Source organism: Camelus ferus, chromosome 26 (genome assembly GCF_009834535.1).
Source record: "Camelus ferus isolate YT-003-E chromosome 26, BCGSAC_Cfer_1.0, whole genome shotgun sequence".
Taxonomy (NCBI): domain Eukaryota; kingdom Metazoa; phylum Chordata; class Mammalia; order Artiodactyla; family Camelidae; genus Camelus; species Camelus ferus.
The window spans coordinates 3206630-3228899 of NC_045721.1; the positions used below are offsets into that span (position 1 = coordinate 3206630).

The following is a 22270-nucleotide window of genomic DNA, read 5'->3' on the forward strand; positions in this document are numbered from 1 at the left end:
TGCTGGATATAGAATTCTGGGTTATCACTTGTTTTGTTTTATTTGTTTGTTTGTTTGTTTCACCACTTTTTGTTCTGTGAACAATCCAAGCCCATTTCACCCCTGGTCCTCTCTGCTTGCTGTTTACTCTCCCTGGACACCTCTTTAAACAGTTCCTCACATCACAGGCTAATCCTCATCCCTCCGGTCCCATTTTCCACTTCTCAGAGATCTCCGTTGACCACACTATCCAAAACCACCCTTCTTCTCCGTGACTTCCTCATTTTCCTGTTTCCATCCTGTGCAACTCTTCTATGATGTTTTTACTTATTTCCTTGTTTCTTGTCTTTCTACCTGAATAGCTCCATATGCAAATTTATTCGGCTTTATTGCCTCCTACATTCTTGGCATCGAGCAAAATACCTGGCATCATAAGAAAGGCACGATGATGTTTCTCTAATGTGGAATGGATGCAGCTGAAGTTGGCAGAACATCTGAAGTCTAGCTTTGCTGGACTTGAAAAGACACACCGAGAGTCACGTACTGCTAAACTCTGCAGGACCATCTGCTTTGCACACTATGCTAGGGAATATAAATACAAAAGCCATGCATCTTCAAGAGGCCTTTCCAGATTCTCTGCATTAGAAGCAAGTTCCTCCTCTAGTTTTCATAATATTCCACTTCATCTTCACTGTGGTACTTTTTGTCATCAACCCTGTACTATTGCGATTTGTATACACAGCTTCCCTCTCCAACTGGATTATCAGCAGCCTGCAGGCAGGGACAGTATTTCTGAAGAAGACATATTAGCAATCCTGCAGAAATAACCATTCGGTCTGCAAAGGTTTGGGGATACTCCTAAAATGGTATTGCACTGAAAATGAATTGAATGAGAAAGTTAGCATTTTTTGTTTAATAAGATTTTCTTTTTCTCTAAGGAAAAAGGAGCTGTATAATTCCAAAGTAATTAGGATTTCAACAGAGCATTAATAAAGCTCTAAGTTCCCACCAAGGACACTGTGTCATGTGTGGGGGAGGACTCCTCTTCCCCTCCTCTGCCTTTGTTCTTGTTTATATGCACTGCCTTTCCAGTTTATGGTCCCTGGAGTTCGCATCGCAATAAAGAGCCAAATATCTCCTGCCCACGCCTCTGCTCGGCTTGCAGAGCAGGAGAACTGTAATGGAAAGCAACAGATCAGAATATTTTTTAAATTTATTGGTGATCTTAAAAATGCTTATTTTTTAAACATAAATATTTATGCCTGTTGCCACGCTGAACTTCCGTTCATTGTGAGGGGGCCTGTGATGAGTCTGCCGTCTGAAGGGGACCCATATAAATAGTGGTTACCGCTTATTATGACAAAATTGATGGAAAACTCTGGAGGCAGGAAATCCTGAAGCTGGCTTTCATATTCTGAATCTGTGCACAGAAGAGCAGAGTAGATCAGCCCAGGATAAGCATTCAAACAACTCACATGCAGGTTGTGATAACTTACGGCCTCTGGGTTTGGGGACTACATAATCTTCCTGAATCATGCCCACCTGTAAAACAGAAAAGCCATGTTCGCGTAGCTCTTCGTTATGGAATAGCTTTTTTTTTTTTTTTTTTTAAGACGCAGTATTGTCTCTGACAAGTTCAAGTTACCAAAAGGAATATGACTCCATGGGGCAGTACATTTTGGAAGTCTGTGTGTGTGTTGGAGGTGGGGGTTATAAGGATGAAACTTCTTACAGGTTCCCAGGCCCCAGCCAAGATTTATAGAAGCAGATTCTGCAGACACTCTGCCTGGGAATCTGCATTTTAGAACCGGCACCGGAGGATGTAACTGGGACGTTTGGGAGTCATTGCTGGAGGGACTAGCCAAGAGCTGTTTGTTTCATCTCTGAAGTGCCTGTCAATCAGTGCCTGGAAAGTTTCGAGTCCTGTGGACAAAGAATGCCACCTGCCATGTCAGTAAATGAAGGATGCTGAGGCCATCAAGTCATCAGCCATTGCAGCCACCCCCGACGGGGAGCCCTGAGGGAACTCGGGATGGAAACAGGATGCCTGCAGTCAAGCTATCAGCCTGCACGACCCTCAGTCATGCACCCTGAGAAGACTCAGGATGGAAAAGCACAAGATACTGGCCCTGGCTAGCTAAGGCGCATATCGAAGGAATGATTTCAAGGAGCCCAGACTCTCACATCTTCCCATGTATAGAAAAGCGCTAAATTCCTTGACTTGAGATATCTGGTTTTCTTTAATTAACAGTAATCTTTTGATGTTCCAACTATCTGGTCTTTGGTGCAAAAACTCCTTATTCTGGCTCCTCCCCTGCCTGTTCGGAGCAGTCTCTTAGAACCATCTGAGAGGCTGTCTCCAGGGCTTAACGTCTTTAGAATGTCCACTGAATAAAGCATAATTCTCAACTTTTAGGTTGTGCTTTTTTTTTTTCCAGTCAAAAGTCCTTTAGACTGCCTCCGAAGATCCCAGAGATCTATGGTTTCATTGTTTTTTTTTTTAATAACAAAATTGACTCTTTGTTTTAATTAAAAAAATCATCTTGTCTTCCATCTCAAAAATGGCTTCTCTCTTTGCTTTGCCGACCAGTTTCCCTTTGACACCTTTGTCCCTTTCTCCATTTACCTTCCCTCTCTGTCTCTCTTTTTTTTCTTTCATTGAAGTATAGTTGATTCACAATGTTGTGTTAGCTTCTGGTGTACAGCACAGTGATGTATATGTGAATCACTATGCTGATTATTTTTTACATATACATAGGTATATTCCATTTCATAGTCTTTTTCATTTTCTTTGTAGGTTACTACAAGATATTGAATATAGTTCCCTGTGCTCTACAGTAGATCCTTGTTGTTTACCCACTTTATATACAGTAGTGTGTATCTGCAAATACTTGAACTGCAATTTATCCTTTCCTATCCCCTTTCCCCCGGTAGACTTTTTTAAGGAAGTAGCCATTTTTTTTGTTAGTTTCTTTGGGGGTGGGGTAATTAGGTTTATTCATTAATTTATTTTTATAGGAGGCACTGGGGGTTGAACCCAGCACCTTGTGCATTCTAAGCATGCACCCTACCACTTGAGCTATATCCTCTCTGCCCCCATTGACTCTTTTCTTCCCCCCACCCTATTGACTCTTAATTGAACAATTAGGTAAGTCAGTGTCCAATTATTATGCAATTGAAACTAAAACAACAAATTTGTTCTTAACACTGGCCAAACCAACTTACCATATCACATCAAATAGGTTTCCCTGAAACACGCATTGGGCTATAGGAGTTTGAAAGTCTATAGAAAGTTCTGCTGTCTGTCCCGTAATCAACACAAGAGCAATTCTCATGCCACTGTGATATTCAATAAGCAGGACCCACTGGACGTCACGAGAAGTAACTTTCTTCTTGCCAATCACTGCCCTTTCAAATGATCTCTGTGGGGTTAATTTTTTCCTACCCCTTGGGTAAAAACTAGGGTAAGTTTCATGAATTTTCGTTCACTTTTAAGTAGTGAAGCGTTCTTTACTTTCATTCCTAGATACATAAAAGTTCTATGTCATTAACTGATATGTCCAGGTGTCTACTGAGAAAAAAAAAAAGCACAGCCTAAAAGTTGAGAATTATGTTTTATTTGGTAGACTTACTGCGGATGTAACCCCGAAAGACAGCCTCTCAGATAGCTCTGAGGGGCTGGTCCAGAAAGGTAAGGGAGGAGCCAGGATATATAGGAGATTTTTGCAAAAACATGTAGTTGGACATCAAAAGATTACTGTTAATCACAAAAACAAACATTTCAAGTTAATGATGCTCACGCTTTTCTAGGCATGAGAAGGCGCAAGAGTCTAGGCTTGTTGCACTCATTCCTTCGACGTGCATCTTAACTCTCCAGGGCTGGTACCCTGCTCTTCTCCATCCTGAGTCCCCTCAGGGCGCAGTACCATCACGGGCAGCCACAGTGGCTGATGGCTTGAGGGCCACAGCACCCTTCGTTTACTGAAATGGCAGGCAACATTCTCTGTCCACACAGGGTAGAAAAATAATTTTTTAAATATCTCCAAACTTCATTTAAAGTTTGTTTTTCCCCTCCCTCAGTGCCTTTCTGCTTGGGCTGCCTGTATGTCATGGGTAAAGAGTGTGTTAGTTGCCCGTCTTTTCCTCCACCCGGGGCTGTGGCTTTTCTTCATTTATCTCAGCAGGCTGCCCCCGGTTCCTCCAGGGCTGATGGATGCAGGGAATCAGGTTAGAAAGGCAAGGGAGATAAAAGTGTACCTGATGGATGCACCTTCAAAGCTAACATAGATGCTGCCTGACTTGGCAGGGGCTGCGAACTGACTCTTCTTCTCCTGGGGTGATTTCATGGCTATTTCCAGAATTCAGCATTCCTTGATGGGGGCTAAGTATCTCCTCTGGGGTCACTTGGTGGCCCTAGATATCCAGCTGAACCCCGCTAGCATCTTTCTGTTGAGGACGCATTGCCCCCACCGCTCACACGTACCTGGTACCCACGTGGTCTGTAGGAAACTCTCACATCTTTTGTTCCGACAAGCTCGGAGCACACAGGCCACGCCCAATCCCTCCACCTCTCTCACTTTGCCATCAGAGTAGACACTTTGGATCTGGCAGGTGGTGTAGAGTCCTGCACTCTGCTCTCCGAGCACAAGAAGGCGTGCCTCAAGCTCTCTGAATCCTTTCCCCGTAGGTTTGAGGTGAGAGAGAAGGGATTCCCCCATCTCACGTGGAGCAGAGTTAGTCAAACTGATTGTACCATATGGCTCCCTTTAAGAAATTCACTATCCTTTTCTTTCTTTCTTCTCCAGTCTCTTTTTTAGACTGGTGGTGAGTGGTCAGCTCGGGTTGGAAGCTGGTTCCGGACCACTTGCTTTGGATGTCCTGAACCGTGTCTCTCATTCCCTATATGGTGGGTTCAGGTTGCACCTGTGTCTTAGAGCTTCAACTTAGGGCTTCATCCAGGACATTGGGAAATAAAGGTTTTCTTATCACGTCTCTTGGAAATCATAGTAATAGCTAATTTGTGTTGATTGCTTGTTGTGTACCAGACACTTTCATACGTGCTTTATCTTACTCAGTCCTATAAAGAATCCTATAAGGAAACAGAAGTTCAGAGAAGTCAAATAATTTGTGTAATGCCATCCAGGCAGTAGGTTGCAAAATTCTTCCAACACTGAGTGTTAGTTTCTTTTACTTCATTTTATTTCTTTCTTTTTCTTTTCTTTCTTTAAGAATGATTTTGTCTCTTAAAAAGGAAATACTGTGCACTCATCGGGAGAATAAAATGCTGTAGCTGTTTAATCTCTTGATTTTCCAATGGTTTTTGGAGCAAAGTTAGTAACAACAACTCTCATTTAATATAATTATTCACTTAATCCTTATAAAACCTTGGGATGTGGATGGTTTTGTCCTCATCTTTTAGGTGAGGACACTGAGGCCAGGAAGAAATTATGTGACTCCTCCCACAGGACACAACCAGGAGTATCTGGAGCCAAGATTTAAAGCCACAGTTTCAGACCAGGACTCTGAGTCTGCTTTTCTCCCCATTCCGAAGGGACGGAACAGCAGAAGGAAGCTGCTGCATCATGGGTCTCTGAGCTGCGGCCGATGTTTGAAGTTGTTTGGCTGAAGCTTCTTTCTAGCACATTTGACTCCAGATGAGCCAGTGTGACACAGGAGTCAAGGTTTTTCCTAAACTCCTGGAAAACAAGGAGCATCTTGTTTATCTTGGAATCCCTGGTGCCTGGTCCAAAGTTGGTGCTCTGTTAATAAATTAAATCAGTATGAATAGCTTTCTTTTAAACTCTCTGGTGGAAAGGAAGTTTTCGTGTGGATTAAATTAATATAGTATTTACTTCTCCTGGGTATTTACATTTTTTAAAATAGAAGCATGGTTGATTTACCATGTTGTGTTAGTTTCAGGTGTATAGCCAGGTGATTCAATTATATATATATTCAATTACATACTCTATATATATATATATAGTATGTAATTGAGATATATATATATGTATAATTTATATATATATAGAAATATATATATATTCAATTACATACTATATATATATATATATATTCTCTCTCTCTTTCTGTGTGTCTGTATATGTGTGTGTGTGTGTGTGTATATTCTTTTTCAGATTTTTTCCAATTTAGGTTATTACAAGATATTAAATATAGTTCCCTGTGCTATACAGTAGGTCCTTGGGTATTTACATTTTATAAGATGAAGATGATCCTGGAAGAAGAACTCGAATGAATGATATCTAAAGTTGAATTTCTGAATCTCACTGGAGTAGATGTGGGAAAGAAATTGAGACAGAGTGTTTCCCTGGAGTCTCACGTTTCATTGCAGAAATGACAGCTTACCATGTCTACATGCCTGAAGGAAAAAGTGGAATGCTCCTTTGTTTGGGGTACAGAGTATCTGGAAACATTCTACCTCAAAGAAGTATGTTCTACTAATTCCAGTCATCCAGAGATGGGACAGGCTGCTTGCAATGTATTCATGGTCATACTTCCGTTAGAGACCCATTGGCTGGGCTCTGGAAGGAGGGACTGAAGCATGATTGGCGAGGTCGACCAGATGGCTTCCAGGACACGCTGTCCCTGAACTTGGCGGAGATTCAGGTGGTTGATGACAAGGATGCAGCTGACCAGGTCTGTGTATCTGTCGTCCGCAGGTCTGAGGCGCAATTACAGATGCACCATTTGCAGTGTCTCTCTGAACTCGATAGAACAGTATCACGCCCATCTGAAAGGATCCAAACACCAGACCAAGTAGGTACTTCTGTGCTTTCGTTCTTCGGTCCTTTTGTATGTAATTTTTTAGCATGGTGAGTAAAGGCTAAGTAGTTTACTTATTTCAAAATAAGTAGATGGAAACGACCTCTCCTGTCTCCAAAGTCCCCTTGATGTTTATGCTCCTCAAGCCTCCAGACTCTGCCTAGCTCTGCTTGAAGAATGACTTCTGTTTTTGACCCAGACATGACAATTTTTTTTATCGTTTCATTTTTTTTGAAGGACAGTCGGCACATGTGCATGAACTTCAGGGACCCTTTAGATCTATATTGAATGTTTTTAGATAAACAGTGTAATCTCTGCTTGGAGGGTGGGCCAGACCTCAGTGTTGCGAAGTCACATTCTATGAATGTCTTTCTTCGACCACTTTCCATTTCTAGATGAATATTGGTGATTAGTAGGGAAACCTAACAAATCCCCTGGACTTGTAAGTCATTCACACACATAGCTCTTTCCAATTAAATGAATGCTTATTCTTTTTCTTTTAACAAAAATTCTCGTGATTTTAAATCAGAGAAGGCTAATCAGGTGTAATTCTACCAGTATCTATACTGGGCATTTAAAAAAAAACAACAATGACCTTAGTTTTTAGGTCTTTTTAAAGTAGCTGCTAGGACTGCTAATAAAATCAAATAAAATAGGATAAAGCAAAGACTATCTCAAAAATATGTACTTTTCCTAATCATAATTGTTTCCATTTCTCTCATATTCATTAGCAGAATTGTTGAACAGATTTGACTGTATCAGGGCCTCATGAATAATGAATGATTCATTCAACAAACATACATGAAGCCCTCACTATGTATCAGACCCTGAGTGTGCAGTGAGGGAGAAGGGAAGGGCTGACGTAGGTCTTCATCTTGGGGTGCTCCCCGCCGGGCTGGGGAAACAGTCGTGTAAATCCACAAACTATTCTTCAATCCCATGATGTGTGTACCCAGAGCCTTGAGGACCAGGGTGAGGACAAGCAGGCTAAGCTTTACAGGGACATTGGGACAGACGCTGAGCTCATAAGGGTGAAGTCAGGGTCTGATTTTGTTCATCATTGTCCCCCAGTGCCACGCCCAGCACTTGTTAACTTATGAAAGATTTTATGTACCTTCTTGCTTGAGTGAATGTGTGGTTTTAAAAGATGACTAACAGTTTTCTGAGCAGGGTTATGAGGGAGGCACATTCCAGGTAACAAAATTTCTTTGCAAAGATCCTGTAAACATGGAGGTCCCGGGGGTTCTGGCTTCAGGGAGGAAGTTTAAGCCTAGAGTTAGTTATTGACTCTCTGTCTTCCCTCGACGTCGGGCTGCTTCGGGAGTCAAAGCTGCTTTCATGACTTCCTTTACTCTGACCCACCCCAGAGGACTTTTATCAAGGTGATTATTCAAAAACAAGATTTCCTCGGATCTGTCACCGAGGACCTAGAGCATCCATGTTGATTATTGGGTACCGCTGTCTCGTCCCCCTCCCAACCAAAAAAAAAAAATAGTCATTTCATCATCTCTGTTATGTTGTGAGCCACACCATATGCATTCCGGCGAACATACATTCGACAGAGACACAGACCCATTACAAGGAGCTGCAATGAGAAACGATACGCTTTTAGGAGCATACATTTATTGCTCTTAATAAAAGAAAACAGACAGTAGTGGCCAGGTGGCATGAATCACGTAAATAACTAATGCAGATCGTGTCTCCCGCTTCGGGAGAGTGTTTACCTCTCTACGTGTATATTTAAAACTTCGTGTGTTGGAATTTGTGTTAGGGATTTTCACATCTGAAAATTTTCACATCATTGTCTTTAATCCTCTGAACGGTCTTGAGATAAATATTAATGATCCATTATTTGATAGGAGAGAACTAAGTCTGTGAGGGGCTAAGTAACTTACCCAACCTCACCTTGCTGACAAATGGCAGAGCCTGGGCTGAACCTGACGGTGTCTGACTCACGCTTCCAATTAATTCATTTCACTCCGTTAACCACAGACAAGCTGAGGACACAGGACTGCAGGGACGATGATGGATTCAGAAAAGGGGCATTGCTTCCCTGGTGTAGTTTAATACATAACATGCCTTCAGAAGGGTTCATCTACTGTGCTGCCCTCTTTCCAATAAACCAGTTTTTTTTTTTTTTTTAAATAACCACAAAATCACCAGGTTGCTCTCTTACTGAAGAGGGAGATGAGGGAAGTGTGAAGAAATTAATTGTAATAGCTCTGTCCTGCATGCTCCCTCCACCCTTAGACCTAATTTAAATATCCTGAGTGGGTGCCTGTGTCTTTGTTTATGAGACAGATGGTTCCCGAATTTTCTCGTAATAGCCTTGTTAGGTTTGGTCTTGAGTGTGTGCGAGTCTCATTAAACAGGTGGGAGCATTTCCTTCTCTTCCTAATCCCTGAATGAGTTCGTCGCAGATTGCGGCAATTTCTTATCTTAAATACTAGGAGGAATTCATCAGTGAAGCCATCTAAGCCTAGAGATTTATGTTGCATGCATATTTTCCTTAGAAATGTAATTTCTTTAATACAGAACTATTCACATTTTCCATTCCTTCTTACATCAGTTTATTTATTTATTAAAATTTTTTTTCTTTATTTTCATTATTTTGGAGGAGAGGTAATTAGATTTCTTTATGTTTGGAGGGAGCATTGGGGATTGAACCCAGGACCTTGTGCATGCTAAGCATGTGCTCTACCACTGAGCTACACCCTCCTCCCCTAATATCAGTTTAAATGAGCTGGTTTTTTTTTTTTTTCAATGAATTTGTCCATTGTAGCTCCATTTTTACATTTGGGATAAAGTTATTCATTTTATCCCCTCATTTTATTTTTAATGTCTGTGGAGTATTTTTCATTCCAGGCACTGTTTATGTGTGTCTCTTCTCTGTTTGGGGATCATTTTTGTTAGAAGTTTATCATTCTTTATTAATTTTTTTTGATGAACAAATAATGGGGGTTTGTTGATTTTCTTTATGCACTGTTATTTTGTGACATTTAAAAAATTATTTCCTTCTTTCTGCTTCCTCTGGATCGAATTTGCATTTTCCCCTGAGCTTCTTAATATGAAAATGTAGGTTAATAATTTTTCAGTATGTGCATTGAAGGCTTTCAGTGTGCCTCAACAGGATACTTTCGCTGCATTCTGCAAGCAATTTTTTTTATATCCCCAAAGTCTTAATATGTAGTATTTACAGTGATATTTATTTCAATACAGTTTCTTTTACTGTAAATTTTTCTTTTACTTGTGGTTGTTTAGAAGTGTTATGTTTAAAATCCAGTATTTATGGGATTTTTCTATTTATATTTTTTGTGGTTAATTTGTACCTGGATTCTATAGCAGCCAGAACATATTCTAAATGACTTTAATGCCTCAAAATTTAAGTAGACTTGCTCTGTAGCCCAGGCAAGTGGTCAATTTTGGTAATAGTCCAAGTTGACTCGAAAATAATGTGTCTTTTTCAGTAATTGGGTAAATGGTTCTATCTAACAATTAGGTCAGGTTTTTTAATCTTGTTTAAGTAAGTTTTGTCCTCACTGATTTTTGTTTGTTTGTTTGCTGATTATATCCATGAGAAGCAGAGGTAATTAAAAACCTCCAGCTATAAGCAAAGATTTGCCTGTGTCCTCTTAATTCTATCTTTTTTGTTTTATATATTTAAATGTATATTATTAGATGCTTACAAATTTAGGGGTTTTAAATGTATTTCTATTGAATGGGCCCTTTTTTAAAAAAAATCACCTTTTGTCATCATGAAATGTCCTTCTTTGTTACAAGTAGTATTTCCTTAAAGTCTATATTAGTATCAACTAGAGCAACTCTTCAAAGCCTTCAAAAGTTTTCTCTTTAAATTGTATCCGGCTTTTATTTTGTTCTCAGGTGGACAGTTAGTGAGACGCCAGCAACTCCATCAGAGCTGGAGAAAGCTCTCAGCCAAATGGTTCTTAACTGTTCTAATCTGACTAAGTCAACATGTCAGTAATTTTCAAGCGTCAGTAAGTTTCAAGGTCTTATATTTGTATTTTTAGTAACCATTTCTAGAGAAGGGTTGAGATCATTAAGATTATTGAATTGTATCGTGGAAAGAACACTGAATTTTATTTCTAGTGCAAGTCTGCCCCTGAGTGACCTTGGGCACTGACAGATCTTTAAGTCTCAGTTCCCTCATGGGTGAGTGACAAGATCACAACAAATGGGCACTCACTTTCCATCCGATGCTCACCATCCTGGTGCCCTTTTCTACGGGTCCTCACTTCAGCCTTAAAAGTCTTCCTAAAACAATGTTCCGTGTCAGCCTCTACCATTTATTGAATGGTACCATTTATTGAAGCTAGCAATGCCCCTCCCCAAATTATGTCCGTCCAGAGCCTCAGAATATGACCTTATTTGTACAGAGCGTTTTTGCAGATGTAAAAGTTAAGAATCGCAAGATGAAATCATACCAGATTTATGTGAATGACTTATGGTGTCTTTAGGAGGGAGAGGAAGGGGAGAGTTGAACACATGCATAGAGGAAGCGGCTATGTGAAGACAGAGGCAGGGAAATTGGGGTTCTGTTTCCACAAGGAGCCAGCAGGGTCTGGAACAGGCGAGAAGGATTCTCCCCACAGCTTTTGGAGGCAGTGTGCTCTGCAGACACCTGGATTTCAGACTTCCGTCCTCTAGCACTGTGAGAGAATAAATTTCTGTAATTTTAAGCCACTCAGCTTTCGGTACTGTTTTAAAAAAGCAGTCCTAGGAAGTTAATACAGCATGAAACCTACATGCCTTGTGCCACAAGTCTTCCTTTGGTCATATTTTCTTGGGCAACTGCTTACGATGCCAATGCCAATAATGACAGTGATGATGGCGGTGATGATGAAAAAGAAGATGGTGGTGACGATGATGTACCACTGATAACAGAAGTGGGGCTTCTGTGAGATAGGGGCACGGCAACAGCGTGAAATGCTTTGAAAGTGTCATCATCTCTATTAGGCACAGCATCCCTGTAATTGACCAGAGGCTAGCATCTCTGCTTTATCGATCAGAATCAAGATCCCCAAAATAATGGGCTGGCAGAGATAAGAACAGAAGTCAGGTTATTGGCCATCATAACTGCTACGTTATAATACTATTACTATCATCTTGCTTTTTACTGGTAGTAAAAAAGCCTTTTTTCTTTTTTTTGGCAAACACCATAAACAGCAAAATGACAGTCAAATTTTGCTCCATGGTTAAATAGCAAGAAAAATATTCAGCATCTGATGAGATTAAAGGTTTCAAAATGCAAATGATCACACTGACATATAAAGAAATTGCCTATTAGTAGATTTTTCAGCATTTCCAAGGGATCTCGTCTGTCAATTAGTACCTATGTTTAAAATTAAATTTAAAGGCATATGAGTACGTACCTGAGACTAATGAACAATTTCCCCATAACGTACTTAAATTTGAGTTTAGGGAACACTTCAAGCCTCAGAACATTATATTACCTGGAATTAAAGGATGTAGAAGTTGTCATTACGTACTTTGATACTTCAGCGGGTTGAAAATGAGATACAAGTGTCTAAGAGAATAAATCAAACGGAGGGAAAGTTAGTAATTTCTAAAGGTGCTGTTTCCTTTGAGAAGAAGCCTTAAATGGTGATATCCATTGCTTTTATTTTTCTGTAGCTTTTCCCAATTAGTATGAATTCTCTAGACAAAACCTTCATATTATTCATTTCCCCATTATATTCATTTATTTGTGAAGTGATTGAGTGGATGTTCAGTCTCATTTTCAGAGCTAGGATATGTTTGCTTTAAATACTGTGGAATTCGGTTCCTCTGTGCAGAATAGTAATTAGTTGTTCGGGTGGGGGTGGTGCACAATAATAATAAAGAAGATATTTTTGCAAGAGACACCAAGCTTGAAGAACCTTCTGTACTTATGATAAATAAAAGTAGCTTAATATACCAAGAATATGTTCTCTTTGGAAATAAGCAAACGGACAAACAACAGACCAATGCATGGATTTCTTCAAAGGCTAAAAATATGGACATTCTTTGGAGAATTTTCAACGTGGTTTACTGGAATTTACCAAGCATTTCAATAACCAAAGGGGTTGGGACTTTGGCTATGAGTTCTGAGATGAACAGAAAATAGGACAGTATTGAAAACAGAGCTGTCCTTTCCCAAAGAGGGTCAAGTCGTTTCTGTTCAGCGGATAATTATTCGTGGAAAGGCTTGGAATAAAGAACAGAGCCCTAGAGCCCAAGACAACATTTTTGCTGGTCCCATTTGACAGATCCGGTTGTGCAAAAGTGCTCTCCTAGGAAGTAGAGTTAGGAAGTGTCACCAAGTCTTTCCAACCAAAGGGTGAGATTGACATCCCAGGCACCGTGACAAGGCACAAGGGTGGGGATGAGGCAGGGCTGGGGGTCAAAGGGCAGTCTCTCTTTAAGCTTATTTTTAATAGAACATTTGAGTCCTCTATTGCCAAGAGCCCTCCTTTCTCTGAGAAGGGCCTCAGAGTCCACCTTCTCAAATGGACAAGACAATAGGCTGGAGATACCAGACTTTCAGAGAAGCCCAAAAAAAAAAAAAAAAAAAAATAGATCTGTCTCTCTTGCATGAATACACAGGCAATCCTAACAGCTCTGTTTCTCCCTCGGTCTCACTTCTGCTCTCTGTGAGTTACTGAGGGACACGTTATAATTACAGTATGTGAATTGATGAGGCCTTCTGTGGTCTTGACAAGCACTAAATGGGGAGCATTTTCACTCTTCGGTATTACTTAGAGAGTTGCTAACGGTCCCCAGTGTTCCCTTGCTCATTCATTCCCCGCGCCCCCTGCTGGAGGGACTTGTAACCATCATTTCCTCTTGCTTGAAGTCGACATGAGTCATGCGGGCTCCAGAGTGGTTCGGAGCTGACAAGTCTCTGATTTAATCGTTGGTCCCACTGAACCCCCCGTCATGTTCTTTGTCACGCTGCTTCTGATAAGTCATCCAGGACCAGGCTCCAGGGGTGCAAGGCCATTACCTGACTTGGTTCCGAAAAATGCATCTGCCTCAGGAGAGAAAAAAAACAAAAGTAGGCCTGGAACCCAGAAGGCCTGGGAGGCTGACAGCCAGAGTCCTGGGGTCGCTGCTTCTCAGACCACGTCCCCTCACTGAGTTTCAGCGTCCTCACTGAATACAGGGTAGTCAAGGTCGCAGTCAATCTAACGGTCTCTAATTTTATAACTTTAAGGTTGAGCTTTTTAAATTTTTAAAAATTATTTAAAATACTATTTTTTACTTAAAATTATTTAAAATAATTATTTAAAATCACTTAAAATATTTTTAAATTAATTATATAAATATATTTATTCATATAAAATATTGTTTTTATTAAACTTTTCAAATTTAATTATGTAAATACATGTAGTTTATATAAAATATTTTAAGATATTTTAAATTATTTAATTATGTAAATAAATATATTTATTTATATAAATATTTTTAATATTTTAAAATTATTTAATTATGTAAGTACATTTCTTTACACAAAATATTTTTTATTTAAAATATTTTAAATTATTTAAGTATGTAAATAAAATGTTTACATAAAATATTTAAAATTTTTATCTAATTATGTAAATGCATACATTAATTTACATAAAATATTTTTATTTAAATTACTTAAAATAATTAATTTAAAAAACAATTTAAAATAATTTCATAAAATAATTTTTAAAATTATTTAAAGTATTTTTTAAATTATTTAAAATATTAAAATAGTTTCCAGCTGTAGAAGACTGGCTGTAAAATAGCCCTTCTTTAGTGTTTCCTTCTGCCCTGCTGAGTGGCCCAGAAGCTGAGTAAGCCCCTCAGAGTTAGGTTCTGTGAGAGGAAAGGTGTCCTCCAGGCCTGTTTATCCTGGCCTTGAACAAAAGGCAAAGACGCTTTTCAAACACTCATGACTTGGGGCAAAAGAGGTGAAGTTGGTCCCCTAAGGGGAAAGCAGAGAAAGCAGCTTATTTTCACATCCTTCCAAACTGTGACTACCGAGCGCACATTCTGGTGGCTTCTCGGGTAAATGGGGATGGGTGAGGCGGAGAGAGGAAGGCTGTAAAGGTGACCTTGACCCCTCACCTGAGCAGTCCCGGCTTCTGGCCTTACACTCATTCTGCGTCTTCTCCAAGTTACTGTAACCCCTTCTGACACGTCTCACCAGAGTTCCTCAGAAACTAGGTCATGCGCCTTTGTAAGCCATCTGCATCTGCCCTTGACTTCTCCAACCATCCTTTAGTAGAACACTGCGTTTGGCCAACACTTGTTTAATCTCTTAAAAGTTATCATGGAACATGCAATGCCAGGGAATTGAATTAAAATAAATAAAAGGGAGGAGGGTATATAGCTCAGTGGTAGAGCACGTGCTTAGCATGTAGGGGGTCTGAGGTTCAATCTCAAGTGCCTCCGTTAAAATAAAGAAATACAAATAAATAAATAACCTAATTACCTCTTCCCTCAAAATTTTTTTAATAAAATAAAAAGATGAAAAACATTTTTTTAATTTATAAATAAATAAGTAAGTAAATAAATAAAGGACCTTGCTTCATTTAGGTCGATGTTGTTAGGGAAGTAGGCGGAGGAGGTAAGATGGGAATGGAAACACGCCTTGGTTGTGTTCCTGAGCCCCGTTCTCCATCACTGCTCTTTGGTTGGAGGAGAGGGTTGAGTGGGTCCATTTTAGCTGGGATGTTCATAGTGTGGATGGAACAGTGGTGTGAGAGATCGAACACATCAGCTGCTCACCCCCATTCAGTTCATTCCCACAACCAAAATCTATGGAGTGCCTGCTGTGTGCGGGGCATTGAAACAGGCCTTGAGGACCACAGAAGGAGACCATCACACCCCCACCTGTCTAGCTGAGGGGACACAACACGTAGTCAAGTCATTATAGTTAAAATCAACGTAGGAGATGGACAGTATAAGACGTACAAAGTGGAATTCAGGAGTGATTGCAGGAAAGGTGGGTGTGGAGTGAGTGCAGCACAGTGGCTTGGGTTCAATCCTGGCTCTACGGCTGCTGATTGGGTGACCTTGAACTTGTCCTTCAAGGCCTCTCTGGAGCTTAGTTTCCATGTTATGTTAGTTTCCATGTTAGTTAATGTAAAACGTAATATCATAAAAATTCATAGGGAAACAGACGGTGGTGAGGATTGAGTTTTAAAAACAGGAAAAAAAAATCGGTAACAAAAAATACGAAACTTCTTATCCAGTACTTGGCAGGAACTTTTTCTCAGTAAGTGTTCATTAAAATTCTTCATTAATGAAATGGCATTTGCAGTGGGCGTTGGGAAGTGGGCAGACGACTGCTGAGGAATCGCTCAGCACTTCGTCTGTAAGATGGCTCTGGAATTCTTCAGCGCAAACTCTAGTTTCTTGTCCAAAGTTGGGGTTTTGGACTCTCCCGGAAGGTTCAGGGCCACTCAGGGTTTAGAACCTAAACGGACCAAAGTCAGGGGGTTATAAAGAGTGATCTAGGACCAGCCTCCAAAGACTCTCCTCATTCTGAGTTTCCTGTGGTTGTCTGCCTTCTGCCGGCTCCACGTCTTCACTTGATGCCACAGTTTCAAGCTTGGTACTAGAAGGAACACTTTTGAATGCTCCCAATTCACGTGGTCTTGACACCCTGATTCCTCTGCCAGCCTCCTGCTTTATCCTGCTTTGATTACCAGTTGCGTTTCATCATCTGTAATGAGTGCATTTACTCTCCAAAGATTATGGATTAAAAATTGTGAAAATAAATAAAATAAATTGAATTATTTTCCTGGCTGCATCTCCTGAAATAATTCTCCTAATATTCATTAAGGCTCCCTGGAGAGAGTTTCTTTGCCATTCTGATAATACAGGGTTCATTTTTCATTTCCATCTGCATTTGTGATTTTTACCGTCAAAAAACTACCTGTATCCTTTCTACGCAGGCATCTCTCTGCTGCAGCTTATCATAGTAGACTTTTGGCTCCTCTCAACATCGACTTACTCGATCCAACTTTGAGTCACAGCATTTGATAAATGCCCTATATTTCAGAATTGGAAGAGCTTTCTAAAAAAATCATGATCTCCATGTATGAGGGAGACACCTCTTTAAATGTTAACGATCAGCATTTTGAAGGTTTTGGGGTTTTTCCTTCTTTGAGTTAATATCGTCGAGACTCATCTATATTGTGTTAAGAATAGCCAAACATAACCAGAATCGGGACCTCTGTCAGAATATACATCTGTATGAGCGTCACTAGTCACATAGGTGTCACTTTTAATAGTCCTTAAGAGAATATAGGAAATGTGTGTTTTTCTAGAGCTTTTTGGGTCGCAGAGACATCTCATTCCTTTTCATGCTGTGTAGTCAAATACAAATCAAAGTCTATACAGCTAGCTTTCAGAAATGTAGGCGATATTTCAGGCTCAGGACACAATCACTTCAAAGTTCTTCCCACGGCGTCAGCTGCTGTTACATTCTCCAGAGACATACCTGTCTTTTCTCTTCCTTATTTAAGTCCCTTTTTCTTCTAAAGACATCTAACAGGGTAACATGTGCTCCTGACTCTTTTTTGATTTCTAAAACCATCACCACCGAATTTATTCCTGTCCTAAAAGAAGAGATCTTATAATAGCCTCAGCTAGAGGAATGTCAGACCTCCGATTTTATTCCCTTGATAATGGATAAAGTTCAAACAATGGATTCCTTCTTCTAACATCTTTTCAGTGCTGAATAAGATAAACTTACAATTAGCTCAGATTTTCACGGTCAGGCAACTTACTCAATTAGAATCTGGTCCTTGAGTATCTCTATTAGAAAGTACACTTTAAGTCTCTGTTGTAGATGGGTTTAGCCAGGTGTTTTAAAGTTTCTCATTTTAAAATCTGGTTTTTAGGTCACTATAATTCTTACTCAGGGCGACTGAGCAGGGGGAGCTTCAAAATTTTTAGCAGCCTCCATACCCAGAAGGTTTAGAAACAACTACACAGGTTTCTTTCTTTTGTTATTGACACATAGTTGGTTTACAAAGTTGTGTTAGTTTCTGGTGTACAGCATAGTGATTCAGTTATATATATATTCTAATATATGTATTCTTTATATATATATAGATATCCTTTTTCATTATAGGTTATTACAAGCTATTGAATATAGTTCCCTGTGCTATGCAGTAAGACCTCATTGTTTATCTATTCTGTGTATAGTAAGTAGTTTGTATCCATTAATCCCAAACTTCTAATTTATCCCTTCCCTCGCTTTCCCCTTTGGTAACCATACTGTTTGTTTTCTATGTCTGTGAGTCCCTTTTTGTTTTATAAATAAGTTCATTTGTGTCATTTTTTTGGATTCCACATGTAAGTGACAGCAGAGGATGTTTGTCTTTGTCCGTCTGACTTACCCATCTACAGCAGTTCCAAGACTAAGAAACCAAATGTCGTAATTGTGTTCTTCCATATTATGTAAGTCCTGCAGGTCAAATGTATGCTTCCCATGGAAAAGAGAGACCAGGTCAGAATGTAATCTGAGCGATTCATTACAGCCAGGAAATTTGGTGGATTGGACGGAGGACATTTCCTGTCCTCCTTCCAAAAGTGTGTCACACCAGGATGTCGGGAAAACATCAGTTACAAGTAAAAGATCTGTCAGTGCTTTTCATTATATATGCACATTGGAGAGGCATCTTTTATTTAAGATTTAACTCTCAAGAACCTGGGGAGCCAGCCACCAACTACTCAACCTTCTAGAACAGGCAAGTGAGGGCTCTGTAGTGAGTTCACCCTGCGGGTGGAATTTGATCCACTCATGACCCGGAGGTCTTCAGTGAGACAACATGTCGTGATGAAGGAACACTGAGATGTTCACTGATTGGGTGGGATAGTTTAGCAAATCACTACATAGTGATCCGCTGCCTGTTAGGTTCTAAGGCACTTAGACAAATTAACAAGTCACATTGCCTAGCCTTAAAGCACTCGTGTAATTTTTTTTAAATGCCTGAATACTGAAGCTTTGTGATCCCAGAGAGAGATCCCTTATTCAGAGGCTCACTGAGCTTGGAGGAGCTGAGAGCTGGTGGTCCGTCTTGGTGGTGAAAGTCAATGATCTCTCTGAGCAGCTGTCAGGGCCCAGGAGCCCGGTTACCGGGCACAGAGTCATCACCTGCTCTGCCCTCAGGCAGGGGTCCATCACCGGGAATGGAGGTTCCAGGTGCAGCTTTTAGTATCCAAAGCAGCCTGGAACCTGAGCTGGGCAGGAAGGAGGGGTGCCAAGTATGAACAGGATAAGGCATTTGCTGTTTTATTGTCTGGGTCGTCACAAAAGCTTTGCCTTTAAAGTCTTTACCAAAAAAAGCCTTTTCTTTCTTCACTCAAAACTTTGTATTTTCTGGGTTTTCTTTGGAGAACCCTCATGATTTATAGATGATGGTTTAAATCTTGTAACACCTGGTAGGATATTTCATTGCTAATCTTGGGAAGAAACCAGGAATGAAAAAATGAAGAATAGGTAATATTTGTGATCAAAAAATGATGGTTAGAGGCATTTATCTGTCCAACTGCTGTTGACAATCAATTCTAATTATTCATTTGCTCTTCCTGCTCATGATGCTTTCTCTAGTGTATGGATCCAGGAATTGATAGCAAATGATTAGCTTCTACAAGATAACACGCGGATAAAAGAATGAGCCTGAATCAGATATTCATAACAAGAACTGCTTTATTGTTCTGAAGCAGAATTTTTTTTTCCTTTTACTATCCATGCAGGTAATTTTTCTTTTAACTTTGAAGTTGGATTATTCCCGGATCTTTTGATTAAAATATCTCATCCTGTGCCCACAATGGATGCTCCGCAATTAATAGTCTTTCTTTTCTCAACCGTTTAATGAGGGTTGAGGCCAATGCAGGATTTGAGTGACTAAAGTCAATGAATACCATGAATATCTTTCCCAAAATGTTCTCTGCTAATTGTGAGGAACTTCTCCATCCCCCGGGGGGAATGTGACAGGCTGTGCCGCTGGACCTGCCTAAGGATGTGATCTCAGGCAATTGCTTTCTTCTCTCAAAGTGGTACCCGCCTCCAGCACACCTGCTAGCTAACTGGCAAAGCTTTTCTTTTTTTTCACAGAGAAAAAAAAATATTTCTGTCTATTTAACCATAGAAGTCCAGGCAGGGCTCATAGGGTCAATGGGGTGTGTAAATGGAAAAATAGGAGAATCTTATCTGGAGACGTGTGGATGGGAGGGCCATCCACACGTAGAAATATAGGTAGAAATATAAAGGGTGTCATTGAGTGGAGCAGAGGAGGCAGAAGGGGGGCTGAGACTGGGAAAGTCAAGTGTGGCATCTTTGGGCCCAGGGATAGGCAACCATGAAGGAATGACACCCGCTTCCACATACTCTTGACTTATAAAAAGACGAGTGAGGAATGTCAGACTCAATGAGTGAAATGGTTCTTCTACACAGCGATGTTTCTAGACCTCCTTACCATCATGGCTTTTGTCCATTGTGATGTCTTTGGCTTCTCTAGCTTTGTATCTACAGAGTAGGGGTTTTCGAATATTCTGGAATATTCTGGAATAACTGTAGATGTGCTAGCCTCATGACTCACCCATTTTTATCCCTTTGGAGGACAGACAGGGAAGAAGTAGCTTCACTGTCATTGTCAATCAGAGGAAGGTTGGTGGCAAGCAGATGTGAGGAGTCCAGGAGGGTGGGGCCTGGGATGGGAAAGGGGAGAAGGGTCCTCCTCCCGTGGCCACTGGATGGAAGGTCAGTGGTTGCACCTGCAGGGGTCTGACCACGGGATGCAAAGGTAGGGGCTGGAAGGGGCTGCGGAGCCCCACTTCTCCCCATCACCCCAGTTTCTGATTGGTTTTCAGAGTCAAGGGTTGGCTATCTTTAGGGACAGATCCACTGTAGCCTAATAAATCATGTCCTCCTCATCTGTCTTCATGTGCATTGGTCCAGTCAGAGGGTTGAGGGCAGAGAGAGATGGATTATCAAGTCATGCAGAATCATGCAGGTGAAAACATTTCTTAAGACAGAGTTCTCAGTCGAATTTTAAAATCTAGTGTAGGACACTTCCTTTTCATATATATATATATATAAAATTTTTTTTTTTTACTTTAGAACTGTTTCTCCTATGAGTGTTACTCAAAGTAGATGAACTGCATCTGTTCCTTTTGGATTTTGACAGCAGAGGTGGTTATGCTTTCCTGGCATGTTCCTCCTTTTGTAGAGCTTAATATTTGAGAATAATTCCCTTCCATTCTGGGTGTTTAATCTATATCAAGCAAAATAATCAGATATTGCAAGAATAGAAGACCAGCCAGTGTGAGCCCTGCCTTCAAGAAGCGTAGAGTTTAAATGAGGCTAGTAAGTTAACAGGTAACCATAATAAAAGCACGCTGAAATGCTAACGTATGCGAGTGACTTTACATAACATCATGCGAGGACTCAGAGGAGGAAGAGATGAGCCCAGACACGAATGAGAGAGACGTGCTTGGACGAGATGAACATGGGCTGGGGGACAAGGGGGAATTCACTGTCGGTTGGGATGAGTTTAGGGTCTAGGAACACTCAGATGGAAATTCCAGTGGATGTGAAGGCTGATGAGACTGGAGCTCAGATAACGGATGGTGGTTGGAGTTACAGATTCGGGCATCATCAGCTCATAGGAGATCATTGAAGTGGACAAGCTGCTTCAAAGACAGTGTAGGGTGAAGAACAGGGACCCATACACTCATGCACACGTGCGCACGCGTGCACACATACACAGGCAGGGTGACAAAGGAAGTGACGTCAGCATTTTCCCCCGTAACGCCACCTCTTATACTTCTTTTCAGGTGGGAGCAGAATAGGACAGATTAGTGCTTCCAAAGCCAAGGATGAAGAGTATTTCAGGAAAGAGGGTACAGAACGGAATAACTAAATACCAAAGAGTCTAGTCAGAAATGGACCAAAAAGCCAGAGGGTTTGTCAATTAGGTTGTTGATTTTTGCCAGGCGAGTCTCGTTGAAGGTTCGAGACTATGATGCCCGCAGTGGCTGAGGTAAGAACCAAAGGAGGGCATTTCTCACCAGTGTTCTCCCTGGATGAGAGGAACTGACCAGCAGCCCCGCGGAGAACAGCCCCCGAGGAGGCAGAGGGTGATGTGTGGCCACGAGACACGCAGGGGAAAGGGCTTTGCCGCAGGAAACAGCAGAACTCTCTTTCAAAATAGTAGTCTGTGGAATTTCATGAAAACAGAACCCTGTTTATTGGAGCTGGACACATAGGGTCAAAAGTGTCACCCATTGGCCACTTCTCTGGCCCCTGCTGTTCTCTAGAACTCCGAGGGACCATTTGATAATCACTGCTAAAAGGACCACAGCGGAAAGAGTCAAAGGTGCCTGCATTTCTCCAGCCTGGAAGATAGAAGGGGGACTGATGGAGGCTGGTGGGGACTTCAGTCAGTTACTCTTCAGGCATGTTACTTTTGAAGTGATGGTACTTTATCTGAGAGGGGATGTCCTATGGGAACAGGCG

The 22270-nt window shown here is 40.8% G+C and overlaps 1 protein-coding gene across 4 annotated transcripts in view; it reads left to right on the top strand.

Annotated features, from left to right (window-relative positions):
- ZMAT4 (zinc finger matrin-type 4) overlaps positions 1–22270 on the top strand; it is a 284740-nt gene that overhangs the window by 241500 nt on the left and 20970 nt on the right. For 3 of the 4 annotated variants that reach the window (XM_032468401.1, XM_032468400.1, XM_032468403.1), the window contains 2 exons: positions 6657–6753; positions 10642–10757. In XM_032468401.1, coding sequence (XP_032324292.1) covers positions 6657–6753; positions 10642–10744 — 200 coding nt within the window. In that variant the 3' untranslated portion in view covers positions 10745–10757. The remainder of the gene's footprint in view (positions 1–6656; positions 6754–10641; positions 10758–22270) is intronic. The other variant, XM_032468402.1, reaches the window with a different exon arrangement.